Source organism: Trichechus manatus, unplaced genomic scaffold (assembly GCF_000243295.1).
Source record: "Trichechus manatus latirostris isolate Lorelei unplaced genomic scaffold, TriManLat1.0 scaffold00016, whole genome shotgun sequence".
NCBI lineage: Eukaryota > Metazoa > Chordata > Mammalia > Sirenia > Trichechidae > Trichechus > Trichechus manatus.
In genome coordinates this window covers 12,284,063-12,299,315 of record NW_004443952.1, presented here as the reverse complement: position 1 = coordinate 12,299,315, position 15,253 = coordinate 12,284,063, and the positions used below count along the sequence as shown (strand labels likewise).

The window sequence follows — 15,253 nt, the reverse complement described above, 5'->3', positions numbered from 1 at the left end:
TTTACAGCCTTGGAAATCCTATGGGGCAATTCTACTCTGTCCTATGGGGTTGCTATGAGTCGGAATCGACTCACCGGCAATGGGTCTGGTTTTCGTTTTTGGCTTCCATAACAATATTTTTTGATGCCCCCAGAACTTCAACTGATATGTTACACTGTTGAGATTTCCTAAATAAAGCATTCCAAGTACAAGTACCTGAGAAAGCTGCAAACTGGTTTTCATTTCTGTCACTTTTGATAGCGGTAAGAGAAAGAAACTGACCTAAGTAACAGTTAAATGCTAAATCTGCTCTAGTAAGATAAAGCTTCACACCAGCACCAGGAAGATGTGATAAATAAGGTGAAATCTGTGAAAAGTTGATTCTCATTTAAAAAGTTGAAAAAATGAACAAGAATAAAAACATGCAACTGACAAAAAATATATATAAATAGCCAAAAAATATATAAAAGGATGGTCAATTTCATTTTTATTTTAAAAAATTTCGAATTAAAACAACATTGAATGCTGCTGAATTATACATGTAGAAATTGTTGGAGGGGAAAAACCCCAACACTGAGATATCCATTTTTACCCAAACTAAATGGGACTTTTTAAAAAATTATTATTCAGTATTGACAAGGGCTCAAGGAATAGGCATTCTCCTATGTTCTGCTAGTGGAGTTAAAACTGGTAAGCTTTCAGGAATATAGTCAGGCAATATGTAAGAAAATGTGTATTTCCTTCAACCCAGTAAATTTTTAAGGATGAGTCACTATGAATTGGAATCAACTCAACAGCAACGGGTTATAAAGATTTACTTCCCCCTCACATGAATTCCAGTTACTATTCTCAATCCATATCTACATTGGTTTCACATAATGGTATTTCTCACCTTTAAGTCATGATGGAACCATTAAAGGAAACAGTTGCTAGCCTTTACGATGAAGTCCAACTTGCTCAGCACAGCACACGAAAAGACTTTCTTGATCCAGTCTCTCCTAACTCTCCAGCTTTACCTTCTACCACTCACCGTTTCATATGTTCCAATCATGACCACTTACTTGGTGTTCCCTAAGAATTCACACTGTAGAGAAGTCTCTGTGCCCTCTGCACTGTTCCATCTACCTTCTCTTCCTGCCATGTCTAATAAACTCCTACTCATGCTTTAAAATTTGTTCTAGCATCGCCTCCTCTGTAAAACCTTCCCTCTCCCACCACCCATCACAATTAATCATTTCTTTCTCAGTGCTACCACTGTACTCTGTACATACTTTTCCTACACAAATAAGCTAACACATATATAGAGCTCACTGTGTACCAAGCAGCACTGATTTAGGAATTATATATGTATTAACTCATGTAACAGTCACAACCAGTGTATGAGGTAGGTGCTGTTACACTCATTTATTGATAAGGAAATCAAGGCACAGAAAGGTTAAGAAACTTGCTCAAGGTCACAGAGCAATTAAGCAGAACAGAGAGCTAAAATTAGATTCTGGATTCAGAGTCCATGTTCTTAACCACTAGGCCTCTGAATCTAACCACTGTCTCTGAATTTCACTGAACTGCTGTCTCTTGCCACTAATCAGAAACTGAACTTCTACAGCTACTGAACTTCTAAATCTGATTTCCCTGATTCATCTGATTTTCCTTAGGATCCAGCATAATATCTGACACACAGGAAGTACTCAAAATATATTCACTGGACTGAGCCACTACCTGGTTATATGACTTTAGACAAGTCACTCAGCTTCTCTATATCTCAATTTGGTCCTTATAAAATTAGGATGTTAAACTGAGTATTCCGTAAGAGCCCTTTCTCTCGTTTTTTAGAGGGGAAAAAAAACAAAAAAAAAAAACAAAATAACTTACTCAATGCTTATTTAAACTAAATCCATCTTATCATTATGTAAACCATAAACTTTAAAATTTCACTATAGGAGACAGTGAAAGGAAAAAAAAAGAAAATTACACTACAGAACTAGATATTGAATGTGTTATCAACAATTACAATATAAACCCCATATACCATGAAATGGAGCATTTCAACCAATGAAATATATAAACTCCATTAAAACAGCCCATGCTCTTAAAATACAATACCTTGCTATCAACTTTTAACAAGAATTTTCCAAGTCCGATAACTGGCCAAGGTGCTAGAGCTTCCTGCCGTTCCTTCAGGAAGTGTTCTATGACCTGCCACCACACGTAGCAGCGTTTCTCCAGGAAGTTCACAACTCCGAAGTGAATCACAAGTTTTTTGAGTATCCAGACTATAAAGAAAATAAAAAAATACATCCATAAACGAAATACAGATAAGAAGGTTATAATGTAAAAAAGGCCCCTCAATTTCATGTGAACTTCTAAACAGTAAAGTCAGAATTTAAAAAAAAGATGTAAACGGGGGAGCAGGAGGAGTTCAAGGTATTCCAAATAGATGAAATTGGGCCAAATAACTACAAACAATCCCCACATGCCCTTATGTTTTCTTCTTCCTAAAGTCTTCTCTGACTCTGGAGGAGTTAAGGATTATTCTACAGCTCATATAAGCATAAGATATTCTTATCATAAAGACTTCAGTGAGTATAATCTTGGCCCCTCACACCTTCCCCCTTCTAGACTAAAGAATATTAACCCCTGACATATCCCAATCTCCTTAGCTATTATAGCTACTCTTGCCAAACTTTGCCCTCTTCCTTACAAGGCTGATATGTGTTCCTATTTCTCCATGCTGCCCAATACATCTGAATCTTTTTACAGTTTAGTAGAGAAGCAGTGTGAGTATGGGCAGGGCTGTTTTGAATGGCACCTCGGGCTGTGCACTGCACTACTCCCGGGGGCACCATTCACAGACCACAATATGAATGGCATTCTATGAAGTCGGGCTGTACTATGGCCTTTCAAGCAGGGGTTCAGCTTAAAGGTCAGCTGAGAAAGCGGTGAGGCCAGGGGCAAGTCTTCCTGATCTGTAAGGTTTGTCTCACAGATAAAAACCAAACCAAACTGCCGTCGAGTAGATTCCAACTCACAGTGACCCTACAGGACAGAGGGTAACTGCCCCAAAGGGTTTCCAAGGAGTGGCTGGTGGATTCGAACTATTGATCTGTTGGTTAACAGCTGAATTTTTAACCACTGTGCGACCAAGGCTCCACCTTGCAGATGTTATTGTTGTTAGGTGCCATGGAGTCAGTTCTGACTTATAGTGACACTACATACAACAGAACAAAACACTGCCCAGTCCTGCGCCATTCTCACAATCATTGCTGTGTTTGAACCCACTGTTGCAGCCACTGTGTCAATTCATCTCCTTGAGGGTCTTCCTTTTTTTGGCTGACCCTCTACTTTACTAAGCATGATGTCCTTCTCCAGGGATTAGTCCCTCCTGATAACATGTCCAAAGTATGTGAGACAAAGTCTCGTCATCCTTGCTTCTAAGGAGTATTCTGGTTGTATTTTTTCCAAGACAGATTTGTTTGTTCTTTTGGCAGTCCATGGTATATTCAATATTCTTCGCCAACACCACAATTCAAAGGCATCAATTCTCCTACGGTCTTCCTTATTCATAATTCAGCTTTCACACGCATATGAGGCAACTGAAAATACCATGGCTTGGGTCAGGCGCACCTTAGTCCTTAAAGTGACATCTTTGCTTTTTAACACTTTAAAGAGGTCTTTTGCAGCAATTTGTCCAATGCAACTCATCTTTAGATTTCTTGACTGCTGCTTCCATGGGTGTTGACTGTTGATCCAAGTAAAATGAAATTCTTGACAACTTCAATCTTTTCTCTGTCTTTCATGATGTTGCTTACTGGTCCAGTTGTGAGAATTTTTGTTTTATGTTGAAGTGTGATCCATACTGAAGGCTGTGGTCTTTGATCTTCATCAGTAAGTGCTTCAAGTCCTCTTCACTTTCAGCAAGCAAGGTTGTGTCATCTGCATATCGCAGGTTGTTAATGAGTCTTCCTCCAATCCTGATGCCACATTCTTCTTCACATGGTCTGGTTTCTTGGATTATTTGCTAAGCATACAGATTGAGTAAGTATGGTGAAAGAATACAACCCTGATGCATACCTTTCTTGACTTTAAACCACGCAGTATACCCTTGTTCTGTTAAAAGACTGCCTCTTGGTCTAAGTACAGGTTCCTCGGGAGCACAATTAATCCATGTTATCCATAATTTGTTACGGTTCACACAGTTGAATGCCTTTGCATAGTGAATAAAACACGGGTAAACATCTTTCTGGTATTCTCTGCTTTCAGCCATGATCCATCAGACATTAGTAATGCTATCCCTTGTTCCATATCATCTTCTAAATCCAGCTTAAATTTTTGGAAGTTCCCTGTAGATGCAATCAAACATGCAATCAAGATGCACTGATAATTACTGGCGATTGGAATGTGAAAGTTAGAAATAAAGAAGAAGGACTGGTAGTTGGAAAATACGGCCTTGGTCATAGAAAAGATGCCAGAGATTGCATGATAGTCTTTTGCAAGACCAACGACTTCTTCATTGCAAGTACCTTTTTTCACTAACATAAACGGCGATTATACACATGGATCTTGCCACATGGAATAACACAGGAATCAAAATGACTACATCTGTTGAAAGAGATGATGGAAAAGCTCAGTATCATCGGTAACAAGACCAGGGCCGACTGCAGAACAGACCATCAACTGTTCATATGAAAGTTCAAGTTGAAGTTGAAGAAAATTTGAACAAGTTCACAAGAGCCAAAGTACAACCTTGAGTATATCCCATCTGAATTGAGACCATCTCAAGAACAGATTTGACACACTGAACACTAATGACCGAAGACCAGACAAGTTGTGGAATGACATCAAGGATATCATACATGAAGAAAGCAAGAGGTCATTAAAAAGACAGGAAAGAAAGAAAAGATTAAAATGGATGTCCGAAGAGACTTTGAAAGTTGCTCTTGAATGTAGAGTAGGTAGAGCAAATGGAAGAAATGATGAAGTAAAAGAGCTGAACAGAAGATTTTAAAGGGCAGCTCGAGAAGACAAAGTAAAGTATTACAATGAAATATGCAAAGACCTAGAGATAGAAAACCAAAAGGGAAGAACATGCTGGGCACTTCTCAAGCTGAAAAGAACTGAAGAAAAAATTCAGCCTCCAGTTGCAATACTGAAGGATTCTATGAGGAAAATATTAAACGACATAGGAAGCATCAAAAGATGGAAGGAATGCAGAGTCACTGTACCAAAAAAGAATTGGTCAATGTTCAATCATTTCAGGAGGCTGCATATGATCAAGGACCGAAGGTACTGAAGGAAGAAGTCCAGGCTGCACTGAAGGGACTGGCAAAAAACAAGTCTCCAGGAACTGACGGAATATCAATTGAGATGTCTCAACAAACAGGTGCTCACTCGTCTATGCCAAGAAATCTGGAAGACAGCTACCTGGCCAACTGACAGGAAGAGACCCATATCTGTGCCCATTCCAAACTAAGATGATCCAACAGAATGAGGAAATTATCGAACAATATCATTAATACCACATCTTGCAGATAGGACTCTGATAATTAGACCCCAATCATTATAATTTCTCTAACTCCAGGGATTCCTATGCTCTTAGTCCCTGCATTATAACCTAACAGTTTACAGCTTACCATTTGAACCAAGAACCAATTTAACTCCTTTGTTGGCATTTTAAAATCCCTAAAAAGGACCCTATTATTCTGGCCCTGTGAAAACTCCTAGTCTGTAGTACAACCCAGGGTAATTACAGGCTATAAAACACTTTTGGGGAGCAACCCTCTTCACAGCCTGTTCTTCCAAGGCCATGTCAAATTCCTATGATGACCAGAGGTTAAAGATATGACTCAGACAAATGTAACTCCGGCAAATGAAAGGGGGCTTCCAACAGCCACTGACACAGGATTTGCCAGCATAAATCATCTGGCAGAACCAAAAACGTATGGAACAATCTAGATGATCAATTTAAACTATGTTTCACTAAGTATTTCTATAAATTCCTTAACAGGAAGCGTAGCCATGGTGTTTACACTGTGACTTGCTCAACTACAACTATATCTTGCTCCAACTACCTAAGAAGTACTGTTTGAGGGCACAAGAAGCAGACACAAACTTCAACCATTTATACAGGTATAACTTTATTGCGCCTCATTTTATTGTGCTTTGTAGATACTGTTTTTTCTTTTTTTTTACAAATTAGTTTGTGGCAACCCTGCATTGAGCAAGTCTATTGGTGCCCTTTTTCCAACAGCATGTGCTCACTTCGTGTCTCTGTGTCACGTTTTGGTAATTCTCACAATATTTCAAACTTTTTCATTATATCTGTTATGGTGATCTGTGATCAGCAATCTTTGACGTTACTACTGTAATTGTTTCACTGCACCACAAACCATGCCTATATAAGACAGCTAACTTAATCTATAAATGTTATGTGTGTTCTGACTGTTCTACCAACTGACTGTTCCCCCATCTCTCTCCCTCTCCTCAGGCCTCCCTATTCCCCAAGACATGACAATATCGAAATTAGGCCAATTAGTAACCCTACAATGGCCTCTAAGTGTTCAAGTGAAAGGAAGAGCCGCACATTTCTTACTTTAAATCAAAAGCTAGAAATGACTAAGCTTAGTGAGGAAGGCATGTTGAAAGCTGAGACAGGATGAAAGCTAGGCCTCTTGCGTCAGTTAGTCAAGTTGTGAATGCACAGGAAAAGTTCTTGAAGCAAATTAAAAGTGCTACTCCAGTGAACACATGAATGATAAGAAAGTAAGATAGCCTTATTACTGAAATGGAGAAAGTTTTAGTGGACTGCATAGAAGATCAAATCAGCCACAACATTCCCTTAAGCTAAAGCCTAATCCAGAGCAAGGCCTTAATTCTCTTTAATTCTACAAAAGCTGAAAGAGGTGAGGAAGCTGCAGAGGAAAGGTCTGAAGCTAGCAGAGATTGGTTCATGAGGTTTAGCGAAAGAAGCTGTCTTCATGACATGAAAGTGCAAGCTGAAGCAGCAAGTGCTGATGCAGAAGCTGCAGCAAGTTATCCAGAAGATTTTGCTAAGATAATTGATGAAGGTGAGTACACTAAACAACAGATTTTCAATGTAGATGAAACAGCCTTATATTGGAAGAAGATGCCATCTGGGACTTTCATAGCTAGAGAGGAGAAGTCAATGCCCAGCTTCAAAGTTTCAAAGGACAGGATGATGCTTGTTAAGGGCTAATGCAGCTGGTGACATGAAGTCAATGCTCATTTACCATTCTGAAAACCCTAGGGCCCATAAGAATTATGCTAAATCTACTCTGCCTGTGCTCTATAAATGGAACAACAAAGCCTGGATGATGGTACATATGTTTACAATATGGTTTACTGAATATTTTAAGCCTACTGTTGAGACCTACTGCTCAGAAAAAAAGATATCTTTCAAAATATTACTGCTCATTGACAGTGCACCTGGTCACCCAAGAGCTCTGATGAGATATACAAGGAGATTAACGTTGTTTTCATGCCTGCTAACACAACACCCATTCTGTAGCTCAAGGATCAAGGAGTAATTTCAACTCTCAAGTCTTATTATTTAAGAAATGCATTACATAAAGCTATAGTTGTCTTAGATAAGTGATTCCTCGAGGGGATCTGGGCAACGTAAATTGAAAACCTTCTGGAAAGGATTCACCATTCTAGATGCCATTAAGAACATTTGTGATTCATGGGAAGAGGTCAAAATATCAACATTAACAGGAGTTTGGAAAAAGTTGATTCCAACCCTCATGGATGACTTTGAGGGATCCAAGACTTCAGTTGAGAAAGTAACTGCAGATGTGGTGGAAACAGCAAGAGAACTAGAATTAGCAGTGGATCCTGAAGATGTGACTAAATTGCGGCTATCTCATGATAAAATGTTAATGGATGAAGAGTTGCTTCTTACGGATGAGCAAAGAAAGTGGTTTCTTGAGATGGAATCTACTCCTGGTGAAGATGCTGTGAATATCGTTGAAACGACAACAAAGATTTAGAATATTACATAAACTTAGTTAATAAAGCAGTAGCAGGGTTTGAGAGGATGACTCCAATTTTGAAAGAAGTTCTACTGTGGGTAAAATGCTATCAAACAGCACTGCGTGCCACAGAGAAATCTTTGGTGAAAGGAAGTCAATCGATGTGGCAAACTTTATTGCTGTCTTATTTTAAGAAACTGCCACATCTACCCCAACCTTCAGAAGCACCACCCTGATCAGTCAGCAGCCATTAACATCAAGGCAAGACCCTCCACCAGCAAAAAGACTATGATCTGCTAAAGGCTTAGATGATGGTTAGCATTTTTTAGCAATAAGGTATTTTTAAATTAAAGTACATACATTGTTTTTTCAGACATAATGCTATTGCACACTTAAATGACTACAGTATAGTGTAAACATAATTTTTATATGCACTAGAAAACCAAAACAATTTGTGTGACTCGCTTTATTGCGATATTCACTATATTGTGGTGGTCTTGAACCGAACCCGCAATATCTCGAAGGTATGCCTATACTGTATGTTTTACACAGTTGTTCTGATCCTAGTTAATGTTTAAAATAATGGTAACTATCTAATTAACTGTTCAATTTGATGAGAAACCTGCGAAGTTTGACAATTAATGACCTAGAAAATAAACAGGCCAATCAGTTTGGACTTCTAGACCACGGTAGAGATAAGATTTCAAAACACTATTGTTTTAATCAGTACTGAAGAACCTTGACAGAGGAAATAAATACTAATCAAATTTAGGAGGTTCCTGGATGGCAGAACCCAGAGTACCCACTGAGAGCTTTATAAAGCTGATATAGTCTATGATAGCACAAAAGGGAAAGCCCAAGCAATGAGGCAAGAATCAAATAAAAGACTCTTCTACAATGCACCTGAATCAAAGATAACTCTTTCTTATTCTTACCAGCCTTAGAAGATAGTTTCATAGAGAATCAACACTATAAAGGTGGGCCTTAAGTTACCAGAATATTCAGGTATAAAGACTTGTAACTGCAATATGATGATGATCTGTGGAAAGCCCTGATTCCATTTTTACATAATACGTATTTTATATACATACACAAATACGTATATATGTATACATATATAAAATTCAATTGCCTGCCAAAGAAAAGAAAAATCAAGAGTTTGCATATATATATTTCACAAAAATCTACATTCCTTTGAATTAAAAATGCAGTGTAATAGGTATATACCCCAAAAAACTGGAAACAGGGACTCAAATAGATAATGGCACACCAATGTTCACTGCAACATTATTCTCAATAGCCAAAACATAGTAACAACTCAAATGTCCATCAACAAATGAATGAATCGATAAACAAAATGTGGTATATCCATAAAACAGAATATCATTCAACCATAAAGAGACATGAACCTCTGAGACATGCTACAACATGGATTAACCTTGAAATCATTATGCTGAGTGAATAAACTAGAAACAAAAGGACAAATATTATATGAACCCATTTATGAAATATCTAGAGTAGGCAAATGCATAGAGACAGAAAGTAGATCAGAGGCTACAACGGCAGAGGAGAGAGAAGAATGGGGAGTTGTTGCTTAATGAGAACAGAATTTCTGTTCTGGGTAATAAAAAAGTTTCAGAAATAAATAGTGGTGATGGTTGTACAACATTTTGAATATAATTAATGCCAATGAACTGTACACTTAAAAATGGCTAAAGTAGTAAATTTTATGTTATATATATTTTACCACAAATAAAAAAGAAAGAGAGAGAAAAATGCAACGTAAAATGCACTTCACTAAGAGCAGCTGTCAAAATTCAATCATAAACCCCAAAACTCTGATTGTTGTTAATATTCTCTTCCACAGAATCATGTAAGGCTGAAAATAGTTAACTCTCTATGGGGAGCTATCAATCTCATGTAACAATTTCAAACACATGTGTGACCTTAAAAGTGAAATATTAAAGAATTATCAAAGTGATACATTTCCAAAATAAAATTTATTATTTAAATGTAAACAAAAGATTATTTTATTTAGAATAGTAAAAATACTGAACATTAAAATTAAATAGTAAAAACATAAAAATACTCCTCAAACATCAGATCAGATCATAATTAATCAGATAATGACCTGCAACAGGCACCGGCAGTAACTGCACAATCCATAGGTTCAACCAGATCTGGACAACAATGATGGCCCAAACGAGAGACACAAAGTAGATATCACTAGTTTTCTTCTTTCTAAGAAAAGTTCCAATTTCAGGTCTTTGTCTGCCCAGAGTGGGTGAAGGAGTGGAAGCTGAAGAAGATGAGGACAATCTTGGAGGAGGTTCCCTGTCCGTGGTTTCTAAAGAGGAAAGGAAAAAAATCACACACCGTATTAATCCACATCAGTGAACAGTAATACAGAGCAATTGACTAAGGTATCCTATTTTTAGCCTTCAAAATGAACTTTGTTAATACATGATTATACCAGTTGCTCTCTGGAAACTCTATGGGACAGTTCTACCCTGTCCTATAGGGTCACTATGAGTCAGAATCGACTCCAACGCAATGGGTTTGGTTTTTTTGGTATAGTATGATTACAATGGATTTAAAAAAAAAAAAAAAGATGCATATGTATGTTTGCATATGTACACTATCGACTGTGCTTAAATCTGAGGAAAATAGTTTTTTTTGGGGGGGTTAGGGTTGGGAGACAGGGAATTTTCTACTCCTTACCTTATATACTTTATACTGTTCAAGTTTTTTATGACCATGTATGTGTATCATTAAAAAAAGAGAAAAATGCATAACAAAATAGCTGAGAATTATAATTAACCTATAAAAACTATTCAGATCATATAAAGCAACAACATTAACACATACCAGAATTCATGTGTTTAAAAACTCTTCTTGTTTTAAAAGAACTTTATATTACATGTATTTATATATATTTCTGACACAATATGACTTTTCTGTGTCACTTCACATAAAATGGAACCACCTGCTCTTACATGAAGAACCCAGGCTTTCAGATATTTGTTTTTCTTTAAATGAGATATAAAACAATGACAGACTGCTGGGGGTGAGGAATTTCCAAACAAAGGAAATCTTAATAAAAGAATTACTTCACATAAGGCACTGTTTTCTAATAATACAAATACGATGTTACATTTTACTACAGCGTTATATTATTTCTATCCCCTAGTTATACCAAAAGATATACATGAGAAACCATACAACTCTTAAAGCAATACTACTCAGTATACACTATGATAATGGCAATGAATAAGATCCTAAAATTTGCAATTTGCCTTTCATAAAACAAAAAAGTTTAACTATAAAAGTATATTTCGAAAAGTCTAGGAAAAAAGAGAAAAGAATTAAGAACAACCATAATCTCACCCCCTATTTACCCATAGTCTTTTACAAAACATAGTTTTATATAGTTGTATCATGTTCTATTTACCTTTTTTCACTTTCTCCCCTCAGGTGAATGTTAGTTCCATGAGCACTAAGACCTTGTCTGTTTTGTTCTCCCTCCACTGTATTCCTAGCATAGAGAACAGTACCTGACATACAGCAGGTTCTCACTAAATATTTGTTGAATAAAGGATTTCTCTGTTATTTGATAACTTTCATAAACAACTGTGTAGTAGTAGTCCTCTGACTTCTATATCATAATTTACTTAATGTTTCTTTTAACAATAAATGTTTACTGTTGGGAGTAAATTTTTACTACTGATGTAACTAGCACCATGGTTAGCCAGCCCACCTCACCAGGACTAAAACTCTGCCCTAAGGTTTGGGGCTAAAGCCCAAGCTAAACAGGACATGCTTCTGCGTGACTCTGCTCTCTATCTCATTTGGGAATTTCAAGCTGGTGGGTGTGGCAGATACTTGGAAGAATAAGCCCATAACCAAAACATTCCCTCTCCACTTAGGAAACATAATTCAGTGTGCAAAAAAACGAAGTATTCCCACCACCCCAAATGCCTATCTCTTAGTCAATCTCTTCCTTCAAGACTTTTCTAAAGTCAGTTCTTCAAAAATAACTCACCATATTCCCTAACTCTAAATACCTCTGGCACTATTAGACTTCTCATCACAAGCAGGATGACCTACTACATTCCTGAACTCTGTGCAAGTATAATGTGACTCTAATGCTGGTATAAATCTACCAGCTGGTATCTTGCAGGAGGCTGCAACTCCTCTGCAGCTAGGCCACACAGAATACTGAAGCCAGAACAAGCATAAGGTCTGTTTTAGGGGAAACAGTCAATACGTTAATAGCATAAAGCATGCAAATGAAAACTTTTAGAAGAAACGTCAGAGAAATGGATGACTAGAAGATGAAAAAGAAAAGCCAAAAAAAGAATGGGGGCAGTGGGAACAAAAGCAACATGAGACCAAAATAAAACAATGGAGAACTGAACAGTAGTTGTAGATGAAAAATAAGAAACCAAGATGAGAAAATGACAAAGTGGGGTAAAATGTGGAAAAACATATGTGGGACACCAACAAAAGGAAAATAACATGAAAGGAAAATGAGAAATAAGAAAAGCATTAAAAAAAGAAAAGAATGAAACAGAGGTAGCAAGAATCAAGATAAGAAACCCAAGGTAAAATAATTGAAGGTACGAAAAAAGTGGCACACGAGAACAAAGATGAGCAGGAATAAGGTATAAAAACAAAAATCAGAGAGAAAAAATGAAGGACCAGCAAGAGTAAATTAACATTTTACGATGCTAGTGTCTTTCTTAATTTTATATTCTATTTATATTTCATTTTCCAGAATGACTTTGGAGACATTCCTTCATAACGTCAGTCACCTGTAGGCTGAGTCGAGGGCTGGTCTTCACTGCTTGATTCATAGCCTGTGAGAGAGATGGCCAAGGTAGCGAGGGTGGAAGCTGCCATGGAGATAACTTGCCCTGGTAGCTCTGCCCCTATAAAATAAATGTCCACTTTTTAAACTTTTTAAAACAAATGAAAAATGTAGGAAATGACTGTTGCAATCAAAACATAACATTAAGAGTTATTATTGATCCACCAGATCAGTGGTTTTTCACCAAGGTAGGGTATTTAAGAATCAACAGGAAAGCTTATTAAAAATGCAGGTTTCTGGGCGCTACCCACAGAGAAACTGATTTATAAGTTTGACTTTGCTTTGTGACTATCCCTCTAATTTGAGGACTTCATGCTGATGGGTGTGGCAGATATTGGATACATAAACGTGTAGTTCCACATTTATGTTTTTTAACTTCATTAAGTTGCTTCAATGCATACCTCTGTTGGAAACACTGCCACACCAAGTCTATGAGCTCCCTGAATGCAGACTGTCTACTCTCTTTTGTATTAATAGCTCTTAGTACAGTATAGATACTCTACACTTGATGTTCTTAATAATAATATTTGGAGAATGAATACGCAAATGTATGGGTAGTATATAAAACCATAAACTACATAATTCAGCACAGGCAAAATTACCACTTGAAAATCCAAAAAAATATCATTACCTTGTTTCATGTAATGTTTCCTTGTTAAGTTCCTAATAGGTAGTACCAAACTTAGTCATCTGCACTAAACTCAAATAAAACACTTACTGGCAAATGAGGTCTATCTGTAATGGTCAGGCCTTAACCTGCTATGGCACATGATGCAGACTAGCTCACACAACACCAGGTTCTAGCACGCCTTCCTGCACACTAGAGGTTAGAAAGCAGAAGACCATATTTCTGGGACTACCTTGCAGCTAAAGTCCTACATGTGATGCAGTTTCTACCAAGCAGGCACATTTGTACAAGACTTGGAGTATGGAAGTGGCATGGTGTAATTTGGAAGCCATATAGTTCTCATATCAAGCACAGTCACAGAGATGAATGGTTTTTTGGCCGCAACTATAGCAGAGGTTCCAGGGGCTCTGGTGTCTCATTTCTAACTTCATGAGAGGTGGCAGCAGCGGTGGGATTTCTGCTGAAACAGTCTTTTGGTGTGGCTGGGTATTACTCCTGGCTGCACTGCCTCTGCCTATGTAGGATCCAAGCTTGGCTTTCTATCATTCCCCAAAATTCTACATGCAGAAATTCTATATGCTAACCAGTATATATTTCTACTTAAACTAGCTAGCATGGATGTTACTGTCTACAACTAAGAACACTGATCTTTCCAATCACCAAATCATATACCTATACTCATAAACTGGGACCACACTTTTAGTACGCCAATAATCAATGTGACAGCAGAGAACTCTGCCAAGCCAATGATCTAGAGTCCTGACAGTTCAGAAGACCACTGAATTTCAGCTCCATAGGAAATTAGTGGACCTATTAAATCCAAGGCTGGCCATCTACCAGAGACAAGCAGGCCAGAGCCTAAGATGGCTCTTTGGGAAAACTACAAGACACTACTGTGAGAAACCAAAACAGACCTATATAAGTGGAAAAACATACCTTGTTCATGGATAGGAAGACTCTACATTGTGAAAATGTTTATTCTACCCGAACCAATCTACAGGTACAATGCAATTCTGATCCAAATTCCAATGGCAGTTTTTAATGAGATGGAAAAACAAATCACTAACTTCATATGGAAACGAAAGAGGCCCTGGAAAAGTAAAGCATTACTGAAGAAGAAGAACAAAGTTGGAGGCCTCACGCTACCTGATTTTAGAACCTGTTATACTGCCACGATAGTCAAAACAGCCTGGTACTGGTACAACAACAGATATATAGACTAGCTGAACAGAACTGAGAATCCAGAGAATCCAGACGTAAATTCATCCACCTATAAGCAGCTGATATTTGACAAAGGCCCAAAGTCTGTTAACTGGGGAAGAGACAGTCTCTTTAACAAATGGTGCTGGCAGAACTGGATATTCATCTGCAAAAAACTGAATCAAGACCCATACCTCACACCATATACAAATACTATCTCTAAATGGATCAAAAACTAAATATAAAATCTAAAACGATAACGATCATGGAAGAAAAAATAGAGACAATGCTAGGAGCCCTAATACATGGCATAAACAGAATATAAAACATTACCAACAATGCACAAACACCGGAAGAGAAACTAGATAACCAGGAGGTCCTAAAAATCAAACACTTATGCTCATCAAAAGACTTCACTAAAAGAGTCAAAATACAACCTACAGACTGGGAAAAAAATTTTGGCTACAACAAATCCGATCAGCGTCTAATCTCTAAAATCTACAAGATACTGCAAAACCTCAACAACAAAAAGACAACACAATTAAAAAAATGGGCAAAGGATATAAACAGGCACTTCACCAAAGAAGA

At 37.4% G+C, this 15,253-nt stretch overlaps 1 protein-coding gene across 2 annotated transcripts in view; it reads right to left on the bottom strand.

The window, feature by feature from the left end:
* Positions 1–15,253, bottom strand: part of TMEM245 (transmembrane protein 245) — a 129,811-nt gene that overhangs the window by 68,150 nt on the left and 46,408 nt on the right. For both annotated transcript variants that reach the window (XM_023727409.1, XM_004372186.2), the window contains exons 4-6: positions 12,782–12,898; positions 10,099–10,314; positions 2,083–2,252 (exon numbers count right to left, since the gene is read on the bottom strand). In XM_023727409.1, the coding sequence (XP_023583177.1) occupies positions 2,083–2,252; positions 10,099–10,314; positions 12,782–12,898 (503 nt within the window). The remainder of the gene's footprint in view (positions 1–2,082; positions 2,253–10,098; positions 10,315–12,781; positions 12,899–15,253) is intronic.